Below are 26,790 nucleotides of genomic sequence, written 5' to 3'. Positions count from 1 at the left end.
AAATTATTAAAAAATCTTTCAAAAATTAACTGAGATTATATACAGGTAATTGGATATATTTAATAAAATATGAAATATTTTTTGAGATGATTTTGAATAAAATGTGGAAGAAATTTAAAGGAATAAACAAGGAAGTAATAATGACTGAGGTTATCAGAACAGTAGAATTAAAATAGTCTAAATGTACTAGGTACAGAATAACTGATCTAGAACCATTACTAGGATGTTCCGGTTCCTGATTTAAGTTACAGATGATTTATTTAAAAATATGGAAAAATTATTACTCTAGTAGCTTAGATCGATCTACGCCAATCTTTTATCCAAAAAATCACCACATAGAGAAATTTTTAAACGTTTATTTTTGGATTATTTCCTTCACTTTATCGATGATAGAGTTACAGTTTACACAAAATTAATTCGACTAATTGCTTTTCTATAATTTAAAATAGCTGTTTAATTAGAATTCATTTTAATTAGTATTTAAACAAGAATTAATTACGGTGATTTATACGTTCTTGTTCCTTAAACGTTACTAAATCTTTGAATCTTCAAAGTAATGTTCAACGTCTAGTGACTTCAAAAACTGCTTTAAAGATTTTAAAAAATCTATAAGAAAAGAAATCCTTTTACAGTTAGATTTTTGTAGATTTTAACACTTAAGACATTAAAAGTAAGTTTAAGTGATATATTTTTAAATTCTGAACCATTACTTTGCTGATTTATAAAATGATTCGCGTCACGCGAGTGAAAACTATAAAAAAATTATTAAATTTCACAGAAATAATAAATGACTTGAAGTAGTTATTTGATTTTGATGTCGAGATAATCATCGAAGTAGGTTAAAAGAAATCTAAATTTATCTGATGCAGATAATTACTGTACTGTGACAGTATTTTAAGTTGTTTTTTTTTTTTAATTCTTGTGATTTTACTTTGCTTCAGTTTTGACCATTCTAAAAATTAGAAACTCATTCTTAGTGTTTTATAATATTAAAAAAAAAGTGTTATCATATTCGAATAATTGTAGATTGAGATGTGACAATGCCAGATATTCCTCTGATTCATCGAGCCCTGGTCGCTGCACGTGAAGGGGACCTTCAGGGACTTCAGGTGTTGAAGAAAAATCATCAACTGACTCCCAACATTCAAGACGATGTGGGTGCAACGTGTGTGCATTACGCGGCCAGAGGAGGAAACATCAAAGTACTTAACTTTTTGATCAAGAAATGTGGCATGAAAGCCAATACCACATCGCATACGGGAGCCACTCCTCTACACGATGCAACCGCTATGGGAAAGTTGACGGCGTTAGTGTGGCTAGTTAACAATACGGAATGCTCGTTACACGATAGAGATGCGGACGGTGCGACCGTTCTTCACATTGCTGCCAGGTAAGTAGGTTAATTTGGTGGAAATGTGTGACAGTTTCTGGTCTGCCGCCACTTACATATCGTTTACGCATTTAAAGATGCGGTAGTAGGGAGGTTTTAAAGTGGCTTCTACACGAAGGTCAGATGTCACCTACCGAGAAGACGACTAGAAATGCTTTACCGTTACATTACGCCGCTGCCAGTGGTTGTATAGATTGTGTTAAGATGCTAGTCGAAGCGACCACCGAAAACAGGTAAAACAGATATTTGAAAATAAATAAAATTTTAAAAGTAATTGTTTTAGTTTTAAGTGTTTAATAAAGAACACGGTATAATTAATAAGCCTGTAAGTTTGTGTGTAACATGGAGATAAAAGTCAGTACTAAGATCTAAAAGATCTGTTGTCTAAATTTCTGTACATGTTAATTAAATATTATAGGCCTTTATACATTAGAGATCAATAAATATCAAAATTAAGATTCAAATTTGAAAATTTTCTAAAAAAAAAAATCTATTAGGGTTGAGGAAAGTTTCTAGTAGTCATCGCAACAAAGTAAACTTTCATAAAATAACTCTTGCCTATCGAAAAATTGTTTTTATTCCGTCTATCAATAAAATATCTTTAACTCGTTTAACGACTCTTGAAAATTATTTATTAAATTTAACAATTAAACTCCTAAAAAAGTGCAAATCCAACATTCACTTCCCCTAATTAATAGACCATAATAAATAACGTAGGTCAATCCACCAAAAGGCTAATTATCGTTATTTCTTGTCGCATGGTCGAAGTATCCGAATGTCATTCACCCTTGTTTTTCCATTATTAAATTGTGCATGAAACGAAGAAACGTGATTATTAATAGGAAAGTTTTCAGTAATTATAATTCGTTTTTCATCGAATTCAGTGCCAATTTTCAAATGGAGAACAACGTGACACCTGTGTACCTGGCCGCTCAAGATAATCATTTGGAAGTGCTCAAGTACCTGGTGGTCATCTCAGGAGGATCCTTATATATAAGAGCCAAAGACGGGATGGCCCCTATACACGCTTCTGCACAGACTGGAGCCTTCAAATGTCTCAAGTGGATGGTAAGAAAGTTATGCAATAGAGTTACGTATATGATTATTTTGTACTGTACATTAGTTATAATTAGTTACGATTTATATATTAAATTACTATCATAAAGCGAGATTATAGATTTTCAGTTAAAACAAATAAGTTAAAGTAGCAATTCAAACTTCTAGATAACCCTATAACAATAAAATATATAAAATTTTTATTAAAATATTGTAAGCCTATACATATACACAAATTTGTGACTTATTCAATTTTAGAAATGTTCAATTTAGCTTAAGTTTTAGTTATAATTGTATTTTAGGTAAGCGAACAAGGCGTGGATCCAAATTTGAGAGACAACGACGGAGCCACGGCGGTGCACTTTGCAGCTAGCAGAGGCCATTTAAATATTCTCCGTTGGTTATTGAAGCACGGAGGAAGAATCTATTTAGACAAATATGGTAAAAGTCCACTAAATGATGCAGCAGATAATGGCCATTTAGAGGTAGGCCTATTTGTCTTTTGCAAACATTCCACTAATACAAAAGATCTTACATAGAGAAGATTAGCCTAACTTAGAAAATTTGGAATTCCAATGGATTTTATATATTCCTGTATATAAAATCCACGGAACACAAACATTATAAACTATATTTACGAAGCACCCTGTCAGCCATAAATTATGATATATATGAAAGCATAAATACATAATTTAGAAATATTTTAAATCCTGCAAATATAAATTTAGTACATTTTGGGCTTAGTTCGGTGCCAATTAAAATTTTCGGGTCCTCAAAAAAAGAATTAATAATTTTATTTATTACATTTACCATTAGACCAAGAAACTCAAAATGTTACTAAGCTCAAATTGTTCACTATACACTTAAAAATTTATTTATTTATATGTGAATTTACGTATAGATTTACGGGTTCCTGGATCCGGGGCCTAGGCTATTGCCTAGCTTTCTTAGGCCTAAATTCGCTCTTAGTTTAATTCTATTAAAAAAATAAAGAAACATCGTTTAGGACTCATCAAAAATGTCATTTCAGCTCGAAAGTCAATTTAACACATCTGTATTTGAAACAGAGGGATATTTTGTCTCTGCTTGTGCTTTAGAGCCAAAGTATCACAGACAATACGTTTTTATTTCGTAGCCAGAGGATACCTTTGGCTCTGAGATACAACATATTGTATTCGCTTGAGTGACTCGTAAAAAAATCTAGACAATAAATATTCAAAAAACTCCGAAGTTTTTTGGCATTTATTATTTACCTTTATAATTAATTATTTNCAAACCGGGGATGCATTTCAGAATCAGTGAAAATGTGGTCTAAAACTGACTGAACTTTGGTGATTTTTTAAAAATTTATTTATTTATCTATAAATTGACGCTATTATATTAGGTTGTTAATAAAATTGTTCTATTTAAAGGTTGATTCTACAATCACTTGTTAAAAACAGACAAAACTGGTGATAATTCCCGAAAATCAGGGATGTTTAGTCACCATAACTCTTAGTGGGTTTTAATTATATTGTTGCTCAGGAAAGTGTTATAAATCTTAAAGATAAGAAGTGTTTGATACGAACTCTCCAAACGACACGTGTCCTTTTTATAGCATTTTATTAAATATCAGAATTGTCCGGTTTGTATCTGCTTAAAGATGATAATTTCGAAATACATTTAATTTTAGTGCCTTACTTTCTTGGTGTCTCATGCGTCTGAATCTAGACACTTGGATCAACCGAGAATCCCCATATTTCCCTTACCGGCTATTCCTTCTCAAAGACACTGCTCTTGTAGAACGCCGTTTTGTCCGCCTTCGTCCAGAAGAAGGGTAATTTGTTTTCACTTTAAACAATATTAACGTGGCTCTTTACACGTTTCTTACCTTAATCTTTATCCGAATGATTTCTTCCCAGAACGTAAATCGTTGTTGCCGTTTACAAAATCCCGAAAGTAGAATGTACCGCTTTCCCTGCCTTTATCTACATAGAAATAGCAGCGACAGCAGCGGAAGCAGCACGAGTTATTTTAAAGATTTGGCGAATTCAAAAACAAGTCGACAGCCTTATAGACCGTTTTACCTTCACCAACCGAGTATGACATCCGACGATAGAGTAAGACAACTGTTTGGAGAAGAAACGGATACCGATACCGGATTGACGGCCGATTCGACAGCCAGTGTGTACTCGACAAATACCAGACCAACAGATTTCGAGACCAATCGCTCCGTGATGTCGGTAGAAGCGGACGTACATTGCAGCTCGGAGGAAAGTGATAAAAGACAATCAAATCGAAGATTGTTTAGATCGGATGAAAGCAGTACCAGCACTGACGAGGGCATCTATCAAGAACTGGAAGAGGAGGAGACCGATGAGGGATGCATCGCCGCGGTGGTTCCTCCTCCTCCCCCTCCTCCCCCTCTACCCATAAATATTGAAAAGAAACAAGAACCGGAGGAGAAATCGGAATGCACCGAAGATAATGCCACCGTCACGAACGAACTGACACCCAAAAAATTATACATTACTCGCCAACAACTATCATTCATTCCACCTCAGTTCGATGGTCCACCCGAAGTCGACATAAATATCAAACCTTCGGAATATTTAAAAAAGTTATCGCCAACCAGCCATAAGGTTGTATCGAAAACTACATCAAATCAAGAGGAATCAAAGAATTCATTCGTTAAGATCTCTTGTTATGGATCCGATATGTCAAAATGGAAAAGTGAGACTCAAAATGACAAAACGGTGGTACAATGTGTCGCTTCCGTTCCCGTAGGAATTAGTTTATCGGACCAGATCCAGAAGGTACAATTGAAAAAGACAGATTTACCCGATCCAGGTGAGTTCCTTTCATATTATTTTTGAATTAATGAAGATTTTAATAGTCAGCATTTATTTCTATGTTTAGAGTGTTGTTTTTAACTTGGAGTGCGAGATTTTGTATTACAGATATTTAAAAATTATTAATTATTATAAATTTATTTCTCTTATTAAGTCAAACTACCTTGTAGCATTATGAAGGCGCCTTATGCCTGTCTCCTCTGCACCCATTTAAACTAATGTTCACTGATCATACCTTTATAGCAGTTTGTTTGTCTTGTATAATTTTAAGTATTATAACCATTTTATATTAATATCAACTGAAGAGGAACTATTTTATTTTTATTTCTAACATAATATTTCATGTTAGAATTTTATGAACTATAGGGCGCTCTTCGTTTCGTTCTAGTTTATAGTTTTCATTTAACTAGATTTTCTGCTTGAACAACAAATTCATCGATTTCAAGCCCATTAGTGGGCGAGTGGCTAATACCACCGAACACTGAAATCTGGTCGTGGGTTCTCGCCTCAACTAGTCTTGTGACAATTTCGGCGTTTTCTTCGTGTCTTAACACCTAAATAAGTGTCAGTTTTCCGTAGAAAATTCTCCAGACGTCAACCCTTGACAAATCGTCTTCGTGTTGCTTTGCCTTATTCCATTAAACCAAACCAAACAGTTCCTCCAGAAAAACCATCGATTTCAAAATACGAAAAGCTGATCTAAAAATCCTATATATATTGATTTATTAATTGAAAATAATTTTGTTACCTTTCATTCACCTCATCAGTATTTCTTGCTGTATTTTATTTTTTATTCGTGGTCCTATATTTTGTTCGATGAAAGATGGTCTTTTCAAAATAATTTTTGATAAGTTGTTAGTCTCTTTGACGCTAAGATAGCATAAGTAATAATAGTTATTTAATGTTTTCACATTAATATGAAATAAAAGACGAGAAAATAATCATTGATTAATTAAAATAGTTTATATCAATTCAACTTTCCGCCATTCTCTAATGAAACAGAACTGAATATGATGTCATTTCTATTTTTATTCTAACAAATTTTTTACCCCTTGGCATGTATAAATAAGCATCATTACTAAGTATAAAATATAATTAAGTAATCTTTAAGTTCAATTAAGAAAACAATACTAAAATAGGTTGATAATAGCATTTACAATCAAACCGGGGATGCATTTCAGAATCAGTGAAAATGTGGTCTAAAACTGACTGAACTTTGGTGATTTTTTAAAAATTTATTTATTTATCTATAAATTGACGCTATTATATTAGGTTGTTAATAAAATTGTTCTATTTAAAGGTTGATTCTACAATCACTTGTTAAAAACAGGCAAAACTGGTGATAATTCCCGAAAATCAGGGATGTTTAGTCACCATAACTAAAATAAAACTTCGACTAACATTTTCTAAATCATAATTCAATGAGCGAAACAAATGTCGGTATCTTATTGGAAAATATAAAATACCGACTTCATCAAATAGGCAACATTCGCTGATTTGGCGTAGCATATATATGTATATATAGGCCTATATATATATATATAATACATCAACGAGTTGCTTAACTTTTCCGGCGACGTCTGTTATCATATTTTGTTTTAAAAGCTTTTATATTTTTAACTATTATAAAATGTCAAAAAGCTTAATTTTGAGGGTAGAGATGGGTTTTATAAAAAAAATTGTAAGTGCTAATAACGAGTAAAATCGTCATCTAAGTCCGACCCTACTGAAGATACACACGACCCCCTTTATCTCCCCACCTCCTCGACCTTTACTCAGTTTAATAGCATCAATTTTCCTAATAAACAAACCTCCCCTACAAAATTTCAGAAATTTTCGACAAAAAGCACAGGAGCTATTAAGCTTCAGAGTGATCAAAATTGTGTCCCTTACACAAACTAACATCCATACATAAAAATTACTCCTCTTCCCCGAACTCTTTTGCATTTCTCAACATTTCAAACTCCCGAGTCCAAAAATGTAAAAATATGGGGGGGGTCATTTTTTGACCGATTGCCATACTTTCGCTGTTATATATAACAATCAAAAAAGTAATATATTCTTATAATCTTTTATGAAAATCATTGCAATTTTCTATACATTTCCATGATAAATTATTTATAAAAATCATTTCAATGTCCTACCAATGACCTAAAAAACATATTAATAATTTCCGACGTTTGGATCGTTTCTAGGACAACGCACTGTTTTATTAAAAAAGAATGACGTTGTCGAGGAGGGAAAAAAGTCGAAAGAAGTAGACAGAACAAGGAAGTTGGAGGACAAAAATGCAGAAGCAAACAAGGTAGGTTCCAAATACCATCAATTATCATCTATTTTTGTCAAACAGAAATTTCTATTCATCAATTTTTATGTACAAAAAAAAAGTTTCACGCTCACTGATCGAAATTACAATCATCTACATTTATAAATAGAGTGGCTGATGCAGGAATATGTTAAGATAATTATACTCTTGTACACCATAAGAAAAAAGTTTTAATAAAATTGTTATTTAATATAACTACTTTCTAAACATTTTCCAATTATCTTAAGAGTATCGTCAAACTCTCATCATCATCAAACTGTTCTTATCCATTATCTTTCTACATTGAGAAATAAAGACCAAATTTCCATTTACTGATGGAAACTTGACGTACCGGTACAAGTATTTCAGCACAGTCACAATTACTACTCGATACTGGTATATTCGTTAGTGTAAGGATGAAATAATTTTTTTTAAATTTATTTTCACAAAAATTTTTAAATTTTCCAGATTTATAAACAAAATGATCCGAAATGATGATGCCAGTCGAAGCTTGATAATAGAGAGTAATCATCATTAAACACAGCTTTAAACGCAGGCGTTTAGAGCTGGGTTTAATGGTAAGCTCTGTGTAAAAAGAACTACTCAGAGAAATGTAACCAAATTAGGTATACTTTCCTGGCCATGGGATTTCAATTTCGAAAATAAAAAGTTTAGTTCCAAAATTTTCCGATAGGGGAAAATTTGGTCCTAGTGTCGCTGCAGTTTCCACATTACGTAAGTTTTGGAACCAAAAATCACAGTGTGGTGCGGGTTCACGGCATCCTTCATTATTGGACCGTATTTTATTAAAAGGAAACACTGCATCTGGGCCAGTGACATGCCTTGTCAATGCTACTAGGTATGGAGACATGCTTTAAAACTTTGTCATCGTCGTACTCTAGCGACGATTCTCAATTTGTTTGGATACCCCAATTTTTATGTAAGATGGAGTATCCTCTCATATCGACGTCAATGTTCGAAAATTATTGAATCAGCACTTCACGAATGAACGATTAGCCATCATTTCCAACAGCATGGCCACCACAATCACCAGACTTGATCTCTGGTGATTTATGGTTATGTGGATTATTGATGAGCCTTGTTTATCAGGGCGAAGTTCCTGACTTAGTTGTCTTAAAAGACAAAATTTGCTACTTGTGAAACAACTAACCCAAGGCAGTTACATTTTGCCGTCGAGTGCATTGTTCATTAAATACTTGCTCCAGAACAGTGGACACTATTGCCCCTAGGGAGGTGAAAAGAAACAAGGGGGCGGCAGGAGGCAGGACCGAACGGCAAGGTTCCTTTCCTCCATTAAAACGGGTAAGAAGAAACATTACGTTTAATGGTTGACAATGTATGGTAAGGACACAAAGTGAAGTATGTAGAAGTTTTTCTAAGAATATTTCTAAGCCTTTCTCACTCAAGGGAAAATGGGTTGGGGCATTGGGTATGGCACCAAGGGGGATGGTGGCTCAAAAATCTTTGGGAATCACTGCTTTATAACAAAGAGGTTAAGGGCACGTACAGTAGAACTGTCTGATTTATTGGTTAATTGAACATTTCCATGTGCGCATTTGACACGTGTAAAATTACCATGTGATATTGCAAACTATGGAGAGGTATTACAATTTATAAAATCTAATCGCCACATTAAATTGCACTGTCTGTCTCAACTTCCTGAATTTATCCGATAACCTATCTAATATGCAAATTTCAGCAACGTTAGCGCCAAATTTTACCTATCGGGAAATTTTTAAACATCTTTTATTTGAGAAATCAAACTTTGCTAGGAGTAAATTTTAAATAAACTAAAATTTGGTTGTAAGTTTATTCGTTTTCTACAAAGATGTCTAAAGATAATAATTAAACAGGTTTATCGATTATAAACATCTGTAAAATGTCAAACTCAAAAATCAACGATGTTTGTCTTCTGGATCGTCTTTGAGGCAACGCGTGTTGTACAACATGAAGGGTTAACCTCTTGTCGTTTGAGTCAAAATTATTTCATATTGTTTAACCATCCAATATTGTTCATTTTTATAGCACAGTACAGGTCAGTATGTTTCTCCGCCCCCGACATACAGCTGGTCAGGTGAATTTTTCGAGTTTTTTCACCTGTAACCAGTGCCGTCTTTAGAACGTAAGGGGTCCTGGGCCAGGACCAAGATGGGGCCCCCTTAATGAAACAAACAATAATATATTACAGACCTAGGGATGCATTATTTGTTTCATCCCGTGGAGTATCTACGATTTTTCACCTCCATCGGCCAGGAAGTGGAATTTTCTTTCTGTGCAGCAAGAAGAAATTCACCACACCTCGGCCGAAAACGGTACTAAGTATCAAAAATTTTGTAAGTTTGCTTTAAGATTATTTTAACTACGTATAGGAGAAAAAGTATTTGATATTTTTAATAATTTGTTTATTTTAATTAATTAACCTATTTTTTTTATTTGTAACTTTATTACTTTCGGATTAGGGGCCCCTACGGCCTGGGGGCTCTGCCCTAAAGACGGCACTGCCTGCACCCAGAGGCCAGTTTCTCATAGAAAATCTTCCCAGGAAACACCAGTCTTGGCAGAATATGCCCAAGATGGCAGATAAAACGAAACTTTTGGTTTGATGGGATTCGTTAAAAACATTTTTTTGTCTGCAAACATATGTTGAATGAATACATAATTAATTAATGAAATCACTAGTGTACAGTCGACCCCCCTATAATTACGGTCCCTATAGTTACGATTCCTATAAAACTACGAAAAAATTGCTACCGGTATCCGTAAAAAATAGTAAAAGTTCCCTATAAACACCTCAAACGTCATCGGGAAGCCGAACTACTTTCCCGCCGTCCGTAGCGCCACGCTACGGAGAGATTTCTATCGTCTGGACAGTATTATATAAAAATTAGGTACTGTACATATAATTATATATTAATTATATATAAATTAGGTACTGTATATATAATTATATATTAACTTATTGTAACTTTGTTATAATTAAATATATAATTTCCGCCGTCTAGCGTGGCGCCACGCTACGGAGATTTTTACGCTATCTATCGTCTGTCAGTATGTAAATTAGGTACCGTAAGTCTAATACAGTACTGTAATTTTATACATTTCTTGTGAAAGAAACATTTCTTATTCAACGGCGATTAAAATTATTTATATTAATGATGTCTCCGAAGTTCTACGAAGTTTTCACAGAAAAATAAGTTGTTAGAAATCGGCCGCTCTTTGCTGAGCTGTTCCGCGACGAAAACAATGTTGAGCAATGGCAATGTCGAATGGTGACACTCGGTAAGTAATCCTATAATTTTTTGTTTATAGCGTAGTTTATACGGATTATTCCCAAAAAATATATACGTATTTTGGAAATGTTGAGTCGGATTAGTCTAGAATCGATTAATTTTATGGAAAATCTTTCAAACAGCCGTAGTCCGTAAACTTGATACGTGTCGGGTTGTGATTGGAAGGATTCGTAAGAAAGCGGATTCCTAGAGAATGGAACGTATCTCTATCTTATAGGGGGGTCGACTGTATAGGCTTTTATTACTACTTAACGGGATACCGACACTCATACTAATTTATATTTTGTAACGAAATATCCTATACTGTGTTGCAGCAATAATCTGTAGAGTTGCTCCGGAATTTGTCAATAATCTTGAAATTCTTCCGATTCCCAGTTTGAGGTCTGTTCATCCTGCTTTCACTCGAGATCTTAAGGAAGGTATATCGAGAATTAGTTTAAGTTCTTGAAAATCACAACACTACAGGATTATTTCTGATTGATTCTGGCAGAAATACAAATATAGCTTGGTTAATAAATTTGTTCTCTCGCGAGTATTTAATTAAGGATAAAATGTTTTTGTGAATGTTATAACTGCCATTTGGGGAAATAAGTTTAACCCATTTTTTTTTACTTCGTTAACGAACTTAATCATTCTCTCGTCTTGAGTAAAAAATCTGAATTCTATTAGAAGAGGAAATATTAAGTTTTAAAAAAATTGTTTGGTGTTTTACATAGGCATCAACATTTTGAACACACACTCTGTTGCAAAAACTCCATGCATCTTACAACTGACCTGCAATAGTAATTAAATAACAAAATCTATTATAACACTACAGCACAAGGATATATTATTGAAGAACAGTATCATCACAGATGTGCTTTGTCATATTCTTAGACATGTAGTTGCAATGGAACACAAATTTTGTAAACTTATAAACTTCATAATGAATGTATGTAGTACCTTTAATTTATTAATTGTAAGTGTTGTGTAAATATCAGATTGTATATATAACACAAATTAAATTACATTATCTACATAATCAGTAGGAAACAGATATTATATTACTAGAATCTAAATAAATTTTTTAGAAAGTAAAAAGCAATTTAAACTTACAGTAGATAAGAACAGTGAAATAATGTCATGTTAAAATGTACTGCCCCTTGGGGTAAATATGGTACACAAAGATAGTTGATATATCACTTGTAAATTCATTCTTATTCTTGTTTTATTTTAAAATGCCTGAAGTCAATAATTGGTAGTATCATAAAAAATACTTGCAAAGTATATGTTTTGTTTTTAAATACAAGTTTGTGTTATTTTTCTTAGTGTAAAAACTATTAACATGGAAAGAGTTTTGTAAAATATACATCTGGTAATTTGATATAAGTTATTTCTACTTTATTTTCTGTTTACAGAGAATATATAAATTCTTTGAAAAATTTCATTAAATATTCTGTTAATTTATATGATCACTCCCATAAATGAAAATGAGAAGTATTTAAACAAATAATCTTAAATATGTCAATTACACTAAATTTATTTGCACTCAAATATCATATGATTCATTTAATGAATAAAAATTTATTTACAGAAACAAATGGTGGATAATAATGAATTCACAACTGATAATTTTGTAGAGAAGATGCCATCTGTTGATACCAATGGCTGTCCAATCCCGCTCTGGAAACGCCAAGTCATGGCAAAGAAAGCTGCTGAAAAAGCAAGAAAAGAAGCTGAAGAATTGAAACAAGTAATTGTAAATATTCATTTCTAAGCAAAAATTCATTCTTAACTAATTCTAAAATTTTAAAGAAGGAAGAAGAAGAACAACGACAGCAGTCTGTACCTGTCTGGAAACGCCAATTACTGCAACGTAAAGAAACTCCTGTTAAAGTTCAGGAAACCAGGCACAGTAATTTTATTATTATTATTATAATATAATATTAATTGCATTATTATAAATTTACTTTTATTTTTTAGGTCTGAAATAGGAAAGTTTATCATAACAATGAAATGAAAAACAAAAGAACAACATTAGTTGGTTTAAATTTTATTTAATCTATAAATATCAAAGAACTAATTCTGTTCAAACAACTGATCTTATAACAAGACAAAACATTTTAGATATATATTTAAGAAGTCATATTTTAATTAATTTTGAGTTCTTTTGAGAGATTAAACCATCATCAAAACATCTTTCAAAAGTACTCAATGTTAATTAAAATACATAAGTTCTTAAATATATCTTTCAAGTATTTCATCTTGTTAAAAAAGAAAGGAGTTAAAGAATGCAATCTACATAATTACTTCTATTGTAGTTAAATGTATACAATGTGCATTATATAAATAAAATGTAATTCTATCTTCTTTTAATTAAATAACATTATCAAAACTCACTCATTGTTATTGTAATAAAATTTGTATGGCATTAATTATTATAAATTTTATGTTAATAATAAATACAAAATTACCAATATTGTCAGAGTATTTTATACAATCTAGTATCTTTTATACAAAATAATAAGGCTTCTTCACATTAATTCCATATTCAGCAAGAGCTGGAGTAAGATCCTCCATTGTTAATGTATAACGTTTGTCCTTAAAAAGAAAAGTTAAGTAAAATTTTTTTTCAGATGTAGAAATTTATAATTTATATATATATAGTTTAACACAATTATAACATCATTAGATGTAATGACAACACTAATATGATGTCAAATTTTTATTGGTCCCACAATTTTACTATACTAGATAATGTTAAAAAACCCACTTGTAATGACATAAAACTGTTTTAACATCATATTTAAAGCACTCCCAATTTACAAAATTAGATTACAAATTTTATTTAACAAAGAAAATAGTGCGTCTTTAGTCCCTAGGGTCAGAGTCCACTTCCTAGAACGACTATGGGTGGTATTCTCACCACCTGACTTAGGTGGGGCAAGGTTTGCCACACCTTTAAACAACATGACAATCAGTTAGTCTGCATAGTTACTCGTGTTGTAGTTTAGCATCAAATCAGGTGAAATGGCTAGCTTAGAAAGGAAAGCTTAAATGTTAGACTACAAAGTAGAAATAATTAAACAGTTGAAAGTGAAAGAAAAAAGGCAGATGTATGCAGAGACTTTGGTTTAAACAAATTACAGTACAATAATAAAAAACAGAAAATGTTGAAGTTTTCAAGATGGCAAGGGACAAGTGAAAAAAATTAAGTTATGTGAAAAAGCCAATATTGATACCACTTTAAGTGGTTTAACAAATGCAAAAGTTCCAACTTACCACTAAATGGATTGATACTAATGGAAAAAGCAGAAGAACTTTAACTACTACAAGGCGATACTAACTTTAAATGTTCTAATGGCTAGACCATTTTAAACAAAGATATGGCATAAATTTTGGAAAAGTGTGTGGAGAAGCAAAAATATAAATGTACTGGATGTTGAAAACTGGTTAAGAGACATATTGCCTAAATTAAAGAGGGTATATGCAGATGAAGACATTTATAATGCAGATGAAACCGGGATATTTTAGAAACTTTCATCAGATAAAACATTTAAATTTAAAAAAGTGTGTTGGTGGAAAATTTGCAAAAGATAGGATAACAGCTTTTGTTTGTGCTAATATGACAAAAGAAAACTTCTTGTAATAGGAAAATCAAATAATCCAAGGTGTTTTAAAAACAATAACACTACCAGTAAATTTCAAAACCAACAAAAAGTCAGGGTGAGGTCAGATTTTGCAAGAAAAAATTCAAAAATGAGATAGAGAACTTATTGGTAAACGAAAAAAGTTTTACTCCTTGTCAATAATTGCCCAGCACATCCAATTTTAGAAAATTTAAAGAGTATTAAACTTGTATTCATTTCTCTGAATTGTACTAGTGTACTTCAGCCAATGGATCAAGGAATTATAGGAAGCCTTAAATCTCATTTCAAAAATATTCTTTTACAAAAAATTATTACAAATATGGAAGATAATAAAATGGCAATTTCTTTATTAGATGCAGTTGATATTTTTGAAAAATCTTGGTGTAAAGTTAGTTTTCTGTGCAAAACTGTAATAGTTAAACAACTATTGCATTTATGAATGATGACGACAACGACAACATTCCTCTATCAGAATTAAGTAAAACATTTCAAAGTTCAGAAAATGGCAAAATTTTTATCATCTGCTGCTACTGAATATGAGAGTGTAGATGAAGATTTAATAACATCCAAATTTTATACAGATGATTACTTTGCCCAACAAATATCTGTTTCAGATGAAAAAAACTGAGGATGATTATGAAGATGAAACATCAGATAGAGAAAATGAAGTGCCATCAACCAGAGAAGCACATAATGCAATAAGATAAGAAAATAATACCTGCTTAGTCCCTAGGGTCAGAGCCCTCTAAAATGTTTTACAGGTCTTAGAAAACTTCATCGAAATAATGAACAAAGTGTATGATTTAGAAAATGACATGATGCTGAAAACATTTTTAGGTGTAAAATGCCTACAACCTAAAATAACTGACTTTAAGTGAATATTGTTATTGTGTCTTTTTAATTGGCAATACATTAGTTAAATCTTTTGTTGCCTTTTGATTCAACATTATTCTCAAAACCAGAAGTGCTGCTATTATCGAAACTTAAGACAAATAGAAATTTCTTATAAAAGGCAATTTTTGAAATTTTTAATTACATCAATATAAACTTAGACATAATAATGTAAATAAAAGTGGATTTAAACATTTAGTTTGCACTTTTATACATACAATAATAAATTATTATTACCATAATAAATACAGTATACTGTATTCCCATTAAAAATAATTTTATGGTAATACATAGAAATGTTAAATTAAAATGGATTTTATAATTAATTAAACACACTTGGTACATTTTATGGGACTGAAATATGATACCACAGGTAACAACACTCAGTTATAATGTCAAAAAATTGGTCGTCCCATGGATGATGTCAGGTTAAACTGTATATATATACATATATGTTTTTATCAAATCATTGCCCATTTATTTTACACACATTCTTCAAAATCCAAATAAATAAAACAGTTAGTATATTATTAGGTTGTTCGGAAAGTAATTTTGTTTTTTTTTTACCACTAGACAGATTAGTCATATTTTTTTTGCCATTTTCATTCTAAACCGTATTACCATTATATATTTTGACAGCTAGCATTTTAAGGCTTATTTGTAAAAAATTTTGTTTGATTTTGTGCAATTGTTTATTTTTTTTGGTGTCCCATTAAATATCGAAAATCGAAAGCATCATTTTTGGCATATTTTGCTTTTTTATTACCAAAAAAATCAAAATGCTGTTCAAGCAAGAAAAAAATTGTGGTACATGTATGGAGAAGATGTATTGACAGAAAGACAGTGCCAAAACTGGTTTACAAAATTTTGTTCTGACAATTTCAATATTGATGATGCACCACGTTCTGGATGGCCAGTTGAAGCCAATGAAAACAAAACAAAGGTACTGATTGAAGCAAACTGCCAAACAACAATACATGAAATCACTAAGAGATAAAATTTGTCGAATTGAACTGTTTATGATTACTTGAAACAAATTGGTTTCATTTCAAAGCTTCATATATGGGTTCCATGTGTTCTTAAAGAGATGCTCTCTTTGGTGGGAGTTTAAAGGAATTTTTTTTTGGAGCTTTTACCAGATAATTTAACAACTGATTCGAAAGTGTACTGCCATTGAGTAAACAAATTGAATATCATCATCAAACAGAAAAGGTGGCCAGAATTGATCAACAAAACAGGTGTAGTGTTTACCACGATAATGTCAAATTTCACACAAGTTTGGTAACTGGTCAAACTGTTATAACTTAGATGGGAAGTGCTATCACACCAACCATATTTGCCAGATCCAGCACACTCAGATTATTACTTGTTCTGGTTTAGACAAAATTTTTTAAACTAAGACATTTACTTGAAATGACAATGTGAAAAATCACTTGGATCAGTTTTTGTAAGCAACGATCAAAACTTCTATGAATGTGAAATCATGCTACTACCAGAAACGATGACAACAGGTATTTGACCAAAATGGTTGATATCTAATTCAATAAAATATTTATTTATTATAAAAATATTGTGTTTTTTCCACAGAAAAAACAAAATTACTTTCTTAACAACACAATAATTATATTGATTATGAGTTTATTTCTTTAATAAAACTTCCTAATTACCTTGATTGCTTTTTTGCTCTGTCCTGCTCCACGCATTTTACAATGTTGTAATGCATCGTTAGCTATGTCAGATATGAATTTCTGAGCAGCAAGTGATATTAATCTTACTCTGAGAAAAAAATTTTAATGTTAAATTTTTATATATAATTAAAAATAAATCATCACATCCTTCTAAAAACATTATATAATCTTAATATCTTAAAATGTTACCACTGTAACATATTTTGTATTGACTTAAAAGCCAATCCTTAATATTTATGACATTAATTTAAATATTTTTAAAATTGCAGAAAAGACATTGCATATAATCATTTAAAAGTTGTGATGGGTCATTTCATTAATTCAAAGCTTGAAATTCACAGGTAATTGAATTAATATATGAAAATAAATGTAGATTTTAAGTTTTCTGCCCTTATTTAAATAAATTGAAAATTGTCTTTGGTTAATTATATTTAAGTTAATTAGCAATACTTCAGTTTGTCATATATTAATTGTAATAAATTTTCTGTCATTTATAATATATATTAATTGAATTATATAATTATCATATCATTCTTATAAGTGAAAACAAATTAACTTCAAGTTGCAATGCAAACTTTAAATATAAAAGTTTTTGATCTTAAAGTTTTCAATCATTACTTTAAATGTCATAATTATAACAAATTTATATATTACAAATAAATACTTTCAAAAAGATTTGGCATTTATAAATAATTTAAAATCTATAAACACACATTCTTATTGTCTTAAAAAATTTGAAATTTTTTGAGAATAAATATATCCATTAAAAAAATGTACTGATGGTAATTATTTTTTTTTAAATTTACTGATTATATTATTAAAATATATGAAAATATTTTATCAGTATGAATTATATATACAGTAGAACCTCCATTATCTGGACTAATTGGGGATGAAGTTAGTCCGGATAAGGAAAAATTCAGATAATCGAAACAAATATTTTGTCTTTTAATGATAATACAACACGTTTTCTTTTCGATGACATATCGGTAATATTAAAAATAAATACGTACTGTATTTAAATCGTGATCAAATTTTCAAAAAAAATGTTTGTATTGAATTTAGACTACTACTGACCAGCGCTAACAGACTACCTATTGTTTAAAAGGCCCTCTGGTGGCGCAAGAAGACGGATTTTATAAAATAAAAAGCAGTTGAAACTGCATTTTTATGAATAAAAATTTGACAAACTATTTATCGTTTTATGACGAGTAAAATTTTTTCGTCGCGTTCGCGGCTTTTAAGTAATGCATAAACCTTCGAGGCGCGAGGCCCTTCGGACCGCGAGGCATAGGCGGTGGCCCACGTCGTCCATGCCTTACGCCGCCCTTGGTCATAGAAATGATGTAATTTGAATATAAATTATTTATAAATACGTATGTCAAGTTATATTTTTATTACTACGTAAAATATATTTAAGAGTTTATGCCCACTGTGCTGGGTGAGACATTGTTGAAACAAAAAAGTTATGCATTCCATCACGTACATAAACAGTGTCGTAATTCACCAAGTGCAAATCAACAAATTCGTAAAATTTTTGTTTATTTTGAACAATCCGGATAATCAAGGTTCTACTGTAATATAAAAATTATTTTATGTTTTATATTTATAATTTAATTTATTTGATATAACAGATTACAATACAATGATGTATTGAATTAACCATGATCAATTGACTACAATAAATTACTATGAACAATTAATCATAATTAATGTGTATGAGTAATGGTCATACAAAAAGTTTCTTATGAGGAACCAACTGACTGGTTGATACAAAAAAGAAAACTAGATTCTATGGAGCAAACACTAAATGCTCCCAATCTTGTCTGTAATAGGTAAGTCTGATCTACAATAAGATTGGCAATCATGAGTGAGACAAGAGAGCTCAATAATAAAACCTTTATTATGTTTGATAGACTATACTGGAACTAAATTCACACTGAGAAATAGAAAGGTATCTTACTGGCATAGCTATCACTAGTAAACTATAAAGAATCAAAAGCTTGATAAATTTCCTGTAAGACGAATGGTTATGCTCCTTAGACCATAGTTATAAGAATTAGCTTTACTAAAAGTTTATTAGCTGTTAGTAAAACTAATTCTTAGTTTCTAAAAAGTTAAGAAAAATTTTTTCTGTTGTTACTTTTTATTACTAGTCATCAAATCTAAGTCTATTTATTTGATCACACATAAAAACAACTAAAAATACTAAAAATATATCTCAAATTTAAAAAAAATTAATGTGCTTGCTATTTCAAAAAAAGCAGTTTTCAATACTCAAAATATTTTTTACATATTTGAAATGAAAACAATTTTAATAAAATCTATAGTACTGATGATGCATCTTTAAAATAACTACAGATGCAAATTTAACATAATAAAATAACAAAATAAAATAACTTCTTCAGACAAGTGTTAGATAAACCAGCAACAAGTTGCTCAACTTTAACTATTATAAATGGCAACAATCTTAATTTTGAGGGTAGGGATGAATTTTATAAAAAATTGTAAATGCCAACAAGTATAATAGTCATTAAGTTTGACCCTACTGGAGATACACATGACTCCTTATCTTCCCATCTCAACCTTTAAGCATCAAAATATAATTATGAATAGCATCAATCCCTCTAATAAACAAACCTACCTGCAAAATTTCAAAAATTTTTGACAAGAAGCACATTTAACTTTAAACAGAGTGAACAAAATCGTGCCTCCCATAAACAAGAACAAACTAACATCCATACATTGAAATTACCCCAAAATTTTATTGCATTTCAACATTTCAAGGTGTTCTAAGTCCAAAAATGTAAAAATCTGGAGGGATCATTTTTTGCAAAATCACCATACTCTGTTATAACAGCCGGTAAAATAAAACAAGTTACAATATAAGATTATTATATAAAAATTCATATTAAATATGAAAAAAACAATAATTCTCTTTTTAACAAGCATTAAATCAAATGAACTGTCTTCTGAATTTTAATAAATCTTAAAAACTTACATTCTTGGATCAGATCCTTCGTATCCAGATGAATTTAAATAATATGCTGTTACAGCATCAGGGATCTAAAAATTAAAAATGTTATCATTTATAAATGAATTTTTGTACTATAAATAGGAAACACAGTCAAACCATTTAATATCACATATGTGGGACTATCAGAATATAGGTATCCCTTGCTTAACATGTAAAGGGACTGCCAAAATTAATTTCACACGTGCAGCAGAGGTTTTAATTAATGTGGCTTTAACAGCAGTCTTTACATAGATGTTTTTCTCAGCAAATAAAGTGTTGGAATTTGCAATTTTTTTCCTGCTAAGAATGGGGGTGATTTTTGATATAGATATGTAGTTTAATTATGACAGTTGTGAAATTTAACACATTACTGCTAAATGAGATTGTATTCTTTGTTTAGAAGCTTATTTTAAAACTTTACTTCACATTTTGTTTGTGTAAAATCAAATTGAAATGTCTGTAGATAAAAAGCATATGTAATATGCCCAATATGCATTTTAAGTTTCATACAGTATATAATACTATACAAACAGTAAAAAACACTTTTAGTGTATGGGAAGATGCTCCCTGTCAGACATGTCAAATGTTTTGAAAGTTTTGTAGGGAAATTTTGACCAACCTAAAGTGTCACTGATGAGTACATATCATAAACTGACACTTTTAGGTGACTCCAAAAAAAAAAAAATCCTTTAGAGTCAAGTCTGGGGAAACAAAGTGGCCACAGAACAGGGTTACACTATCCTATTCATTTTGTTGTCAAATTATTCAGAGTCATTGATACCATGTCTACTAGCTAGCTAGCTAGCTAATATATCAGCTGACATTGTATAGTAATTAGTACAATGACAAATCATCAAGTCATTTGTCTGCTATCTTATATGTAGGACATTAAGGTAACAGTCATTACTTAGGGTGACTTAAGGACCTACTCATTCCAGCAGGGCTATGGAGTCTAAGTCAGAGGAATTTCTGGCCAGAGGAGTCGGAAAAAATGTGTCGACTCTGATTCCTGCATTTTAAATTTACTTTAATTTTTTTTATTTAAATAAAAGAAAATTTATTACATATTTATTAATTTTTTAAAATCTTTTTGTATTTGTTATAATTCATTTATTTTAAATACAAAAGGTATCAATTTAATTTATTAAATATGTAGTATTCTTTGTAGCATTTGCACTTAGTAGTTAAATTATTTTGACCCAATTGAATTTGAATATTTTTGAATCATTTCTTTATTATCCCTGCTCTAAAGTACTCTATTTTTCTGAATGAGCCAGACTAATTGATCAGAGTACATACAGTAGAGCATCGTTTATCCAAATCAATTGGGGACTGGGGTTATTCAGATAACTTATTGTTCGGATAACCGATTATGTACAAAAAATACATTAACCTATCTAGTGTTGAAATTTTTCTCCGTTGTGTGTCGCTTCGTGTTGAATTTGCGTCGATTTTAAGCCTAATGTAAACTTTTTAAAATAATAATCGTAGCTATTGTATCATTAAAAATTATTTATTTTTTTACAAACAAAATAAATATATTGGAAAATATAAAAACAAAAAAAATTTTATACTTTAGAAGTTATCTAGTATCAAAAACATTTGATTCAGCATGACACACAGTCCTCAGAAAACACCACACAAAAGTAACAGTGTTGCCAGCTAAAACACACAAAAAAAATATTGGAGTAGCCCAAGATATAGCCAAAGATTGCAGCGCCACAGCACTAGCGAAAATTTTAATTTGCTGACTGGAATTTTTTTGGATAACCGATTTTCGGATAAATGATGCTCTACTGTATTTTTCTTTTCTGAACAAGGAGCTGAAGTAGCTAGCTAAATCACACTTTTTAGTTGGACTAACTCTCCTGGAAGGATGAAATGAAGTGCAAATGCTGTTGAATATATGAAGATGTAGAATTTTATCACCTCCTTTCTCCTCTTATTAAATATTTGATAAAATTAATTTTTTATACAAATAAATATTAATGTAAGTTAAATATTAAAAATACTAACTATAAAAGTATTTGGGTAAACACCCCAGGCTCCTTTCAGAGTTCAGAGTAGAGTACCCGCTATGAGTGCCTCTGTCCCCCATAAAATGGCTTGGTATTTAATTTTGCCGGAGTTGGAGTCGGCGTACTAAAATTACCAGGAGTCGGAGTCAAGTGTTTTTTTTTTTTTTACTGACTCCACAGTCCTGTATTCCAGAGGCTACACAGATATTTAGTATAAAACATAGCTAGTGTTGCATATTTCAGTCATAACAATTACACAGTCCATTCTAGAAAAAAAATGCCTAATAAGTCTATGTACTGTTATGGTTTGTCCTAGAATAAATTTATCATTTTGTTCCACCTGTCAAATCACTTTGTGCCTTGCATATTGTGCCAATTGCAGATGATAGTTAAATGAATATATAATAGCAATGCAAAATTTGATGTATTTATGACCACTGCAGTCGCATTTACCTTGTTGCTTCATATATACTTGTATGATTTTGAAGATGAATGAGAAATGTTTGAAAGCACAAGATTTTAGAAATGTTGATATTACAAAGCAAGCAGAATTTAGTTTAATTGTACACCAAAACTTCAACATTGTGAAACAAGAGTAACCTGGACTGTGATTCAACAGTGCCATTGGTTTGCATCAAGTGGTGTATTATGCTCAGAATTGCTAAAACCATAGGTCTTGTGCTGGAAAGTGCTCAAATAATCTACATGCTGTTTCTTGTACTTTTCACCTACAAAATATAATTATTTCATAGTAGTGTTTATGAGTGCAAGGCATCATGTAGTATCCTAATTGGTAGAATACTGCATGATGTTGGATCTTTCATAAGGACATTGGCATCATGTGTCACCACAATCTGCAAAGTTCTTGATTTTAATTTGCATTTCATTCTTGTCTGAAAATGTTATTTATTGCTGCAGAACTACTGCACCATTTACACATCCACTTTTTCAATGAATTAATCTAATTTTTATAAAAAGCTTGTGTGCAGTGAAAATAATGCACCATATGCATATATTTTATTTATTGAAAACATTTTTTGCATCTAGATAAATGTTAAAAGAACACTTATAGAATATTCACTTTAACTGTTACCTACCGTTGGAGTATAATCTTCCAGTTGTAAAAGAAAATCTGAGAGAGGATGTCCTGAAGTTTTCACTGTCAAGATTGAATTTGAGGTGTTTGACAAAGAATTAATCTGGTTTGATCCATTGCTTAATGAAGAATTCAACAAAGGGACTGAATTTGTATTAACATTGCCATCATCTGAAAAAATTTGATTAATGCAGACTTATATTGAAGAACTTAAAATATTAAATAAATTATTTACAGAAAACAAATTGCTTTATGATATTCAATTTAAATAATAATTCAAAGATTTTAATTTCACATTCATTTCATTTTCAAGAGCCAAATGACTCAATTATAAGCAAGCTATATTATTACTACTGTTATTAATTAAATGCTAGGTAATTTAGCACTAGACGCAGGCATTAGGTGTTCTCTTGCTAAATTTAATAACTATAATTAACATTTAATAAAATTGCCAGAACTATAATTTTACATTTTATATAATTTTATATATTTCTTGAAGTGTGATAAAGAACATTGAAAGACTTGTTATTGTGTAGTGAAACTATATATTGGGTTGTTTGGAAAGTTTGTAGTGATTTTTGATAGCTGACAGTTGAGACACTGACGTGAAAATGATTAGAATTGTACAAACCAATGAATATTACGATAAATGACCTTGAGATGCATCTGTTACAAAAAAACTGTTATTATTCAAATATCGTTTAATTTGTCTCATTGCAAAAATGGATACAAACGTGCATTATTGACACTTTTTTTTTTATCGTAAAGGAAAAAATGCTGTACAAACAGCAAAAAAAGATATGTGATGTCTATGGTGGGAGTGCTGTAGAAGTTCGAAAGTGGTTTGCAAAATTTAAAGCAGGTAATTTCAATCTTAAAGATGCTCCCCACTCAGGAATACCTCCTGTTATTGAAGAGGACCATATCAAAGCATTATTGGATGAAAACCCTCATTATACAACTCGGGAAATTGCAGACATAGTGAAGTAATCAAACAGTACTGTATTTCAACATCTAAAGAAGCTTGGATATGTGAATAGTTAGGGCATTTGGATACCTCATGACGTAACAGAAAAGAACTTACTGGATCGTATCTCCATTTGTAATTCTCTTAAAAGACTAAATGAAAATGACCCTTTTCTGAAGCATTTAGTGACAGGTGATGAAAAGTGATTGTTTATAATAACATCATCAGCCGAAAATGCTGAAATTTTTTTTTATTGTAAAGGAAAAAAAGAACAAGTGTCGATAACGTATGTTGTTTGCATCCATTTTTGCAATGAGACAAATTACACAATATTTGAATAATCTTAAGTTTTTGTAATGGACGCGTTCCAAGGTCATTTATCGTAATACAGTAGAGCGTCGTTTATCCGAATCAATTGGGGACTAGGGTGGTTCGGATAACGAATCATGTACGAAAAAATATATTAATTTATCCCGTGTTGAAATTTTTCTCCGTTGCGCGTCGCTTCGCGTTGAATTTTCATCGATGTTAAGCCTAACGAAGACTATTATATCGTTAAAAATTATTTTTTTATTTTGTACAAACAAAATAAATTTATTGAAAAATATAAAAACAATTCAAAATTAAATTATACTTCAGATGTTAATTTAGTATCAAAAACGTAAAATATTTGAGTAGCCCAAGAAATAGCCAGAGATTGCAGTGCCACAGCACTAGCGAAAATTTAAATTTGCCGACTGGAGTGCTTTCGGATAACCAGCTTTCGAATAAACGACGCTCTACTGTATTCATTGGTTTGTACAATTCTAATCATTTTCATGTTAATCAGTGTCTCAACTATCAGCTATCAAAAATCACTACAAACTTTCTGAACAACCCAATATTAATTTTAACTAATTAAATTGATATTTTAATAATTAATTTAAAGTGTTCTGGAAGAAAAAAGGACTTGAACCCACAACTTCTGCTTACCTTGCAGTCACATTGCCAGTTATGCTACCCAGACAAAGATCCAGGTAGTATAATGGGCTTCCAGAACTTATTAATTTGGATATAACCGTACTCAGTTACCTATGATGCCGGCTTGAGAGGACTCAGCGCCTATGTCTATTATTCTCACTATGGCACTCTCATCCATCTCAGCATGGTATATATGTTACCGCTAAAGCTCGAAAGTCGTTAATGTGTACATTACCTAGCTAATCTGCAGATTAACTAGGGTGATCCGTTAAAGTTGTGAAAACTGTTCCATTTCTCAAATTACCTAGATAATGTGCAGAATATCTAGGTAATCCACACATTACCTACTAGACACTCAGTAAAGTGAAAATAAGATCTTTGCCACAAATAGGAGTGCTTGTTGCAAAAACTAATTGCTATGAAATTCAAAGTGTCACCAATCTTTAGACTGCACTAATAAGTAAGCACAATTGGTTAATGTTACCTATGGTGAGTAAAATGGCAGCTCGTCTCTGATTCCAGCAAAGAGAAGAAAGGAAACAGTGGGGACACACATTCAAACCTAACCTAACCTATTCTAATAATTTGGTTGATAATAATTATGGTAATTTATTAGAATAGGTTAGGTTAGAATGTGCGTCTCCACTGTCCTTTCTTCTGTTAGCTGGAATCAGAGACGAACAGCCATTTTACTCACCATAGGTAACATTAACTGCACAATTATACCACACAATCACCAGAAAAAGTATGATAACTTTATTATTTTTCGTCTCCGGTCCAAAAGTAGAGTGTCGTAGAAGTCGTCTCGGTCTCCTCAGTTCAGATAGATGCTCAAAGTCCATAGGTGGTTATCTATATAATAATTTCCCTGATTGTATTAATATTTTAACCGTTTGATTTTTTGTATGTTTTTTAATTGGTTGATGATTGATTCTATCAACTAATTTGTCGATTGTTTGATTGTATTAACTTGATTCTTTAGATATCGAAAATTAAATAAAGAACATTATGTTAATTTAAGCATACAGAAACATTGCTGTTGTTCCAGCAAAGATCTTATTTTCACTTTACCGAGGGCCTAGTAGGTAATTTGCAGATTACCTAGATAATCCGCACATTACCTAGATAATTTGAGATATAAAACAATTTTTACAACTTTAACAGATCACCCTAGTTAATCTGCAGATTAGCTAGGTAATGTACACATGAACAACTTTCGAGCTTTAGCAGTAATATATATATATGTGTTACCGCTAAAGCTCAAAATCCGTTAATGTGCACATTACCTAGCTAATCTGCTCATTACCTACTAGGCACTTGGTAAAGTGAAAATAAGATTTTTGCTGGAACAGCAGCAATGTTTCTGTACACTTAAATTAACATAATGTTATTTATTTAATTTTCAATATCTAAAGAATCAAGTTAATACAATCAAACAATCAACAAATTAGTTGATTGAATCAATCATCAATCAATTTAAAAAACTTTTAAACCATTTGATTTTTGTATTAAATATTATTACTATTAGGGAAATGAATTTGCAAAACACATGATAAAATTGTACTTACTTATTAGTGCAATCTAAAGATTGGTGACACTTTGAATTACATAGCAATTGGTTTTTGCGACAAG

The 26,790-nt window shown here is 31.0% G+C and overlaps 2 protein-coding genes across 5 annotated transcripts in view; one reads left to right on the top strand and one right to left on the bottom strand.

The window, feature by feature from the left end:
* Positions 1–13,304, top strand: part of LOC111618423 (espin-like) — a 16,047-nt gene extending 2,743 nt beyond the window's left edge. Inside the window, exons 2-11 of one of the 2 annotated variants that reach the window (XM_023359960.1) lie at positions 1,027–1,390; positions 1,468–1,623; positions 2,275–2,458; positions 2,749–2,931; positions 4,119–4,262; positions 4,348–5,275; positions 7,473–7,582; positions 12,467–12,625; positions 12,688–12,782; positions 12,856–13,304. In XM_023359960.1, coding sequence (XP_023215728.1) covers positions 1,041–1,390; positions 1,468–1,623; positions 2,275–2,458; positions 2,749–2,931; positions 4,119–4,262; positions 4,348–5,275; positions 7,473–7,582; positions 12,467–12,625; positions 12,688–12,782; positions 12,856–12,892 — 2,346 coding nt within the window. In that variant the 5' untranslated portion in view covers positions 1,027–1,040 and the 3' untranslated portion in view covers positions 12,893–13,304. Of the gene's footprint in view, positions 1–1,026; positions 1,391–1,467; positions 1,624–2,274; positions 2,459–2,748; positions 2,932–4,118; positions 4,263–4,347; positions 5,276–7,472; positions 7,583–12,466; positions 12,626–12,687; positions 12,788–12,855 lie in introns of both variants that reach the window. The other variant, XM_023359961.1, reaches the window with a different exon arrangement.
* Positions 12,388–26,790, bottom strand: part of LOC111618424 (transcription initiation factor TFIID subunit 10-like) — a 23,120-nt gene continuing 8,717 nt past the window's right edge. The window contains exons 2-7 of one of the 3 annotated variants that reach the window (XR_002755573.1): positions 23,233–23,402; positions 20,103–20,167; positions 17,081–17,189; positions 13,347–13,473; positions 12,722–12,741; positions 12,388–12,587 (exon numbers count right to left, since the gene is read on the bottom strand). Coding sequence is in view for 2 of the 3 variants with exons in the window: in XM_023359962.1 (XP_023215730.1) it covers positions 13,384–13,473; positions 17,081–17,189; positions 20,103–20,167; positions 23,233–23,402 (434 nt within the window). In the remaining variant the exon portion in view is untranslated. The remainder of the gene's footprint in view (positions 12,588–12,721; positions 12,742–13,346; positions 13,474–17,080; positions 17,190–20,102; positions 20,168–23,232; positions 23,403–26,790) is intronic. The other 2 variants (XM_023359962.1, XM_023359963.1) reach the window with 2 other exon arrangements.

This window comes from Centruroides sculpturatus, unplaced genomic scaffold, assembly GCF_000671375.1.
Source record: "Centruroides sculpturatus isolate CEXI.00-Female unplaced genomic scaffold, Cexi_2.0 scaffold10, whole genome shotgun sequence".
Classification (NCBI taxonomy): domain Eukaryota; kingdom Metazoa; phylum Arthropoda; class Arachnida; order Scorpiones; family Buthidae; genus Centruroides; species Centruroides sculpturatus.
The sequence above is the reverse complement of the archived record's forward strand: the minus strand, read 5'-3'. Positions and strand labels throughout refer to the sequence as shown.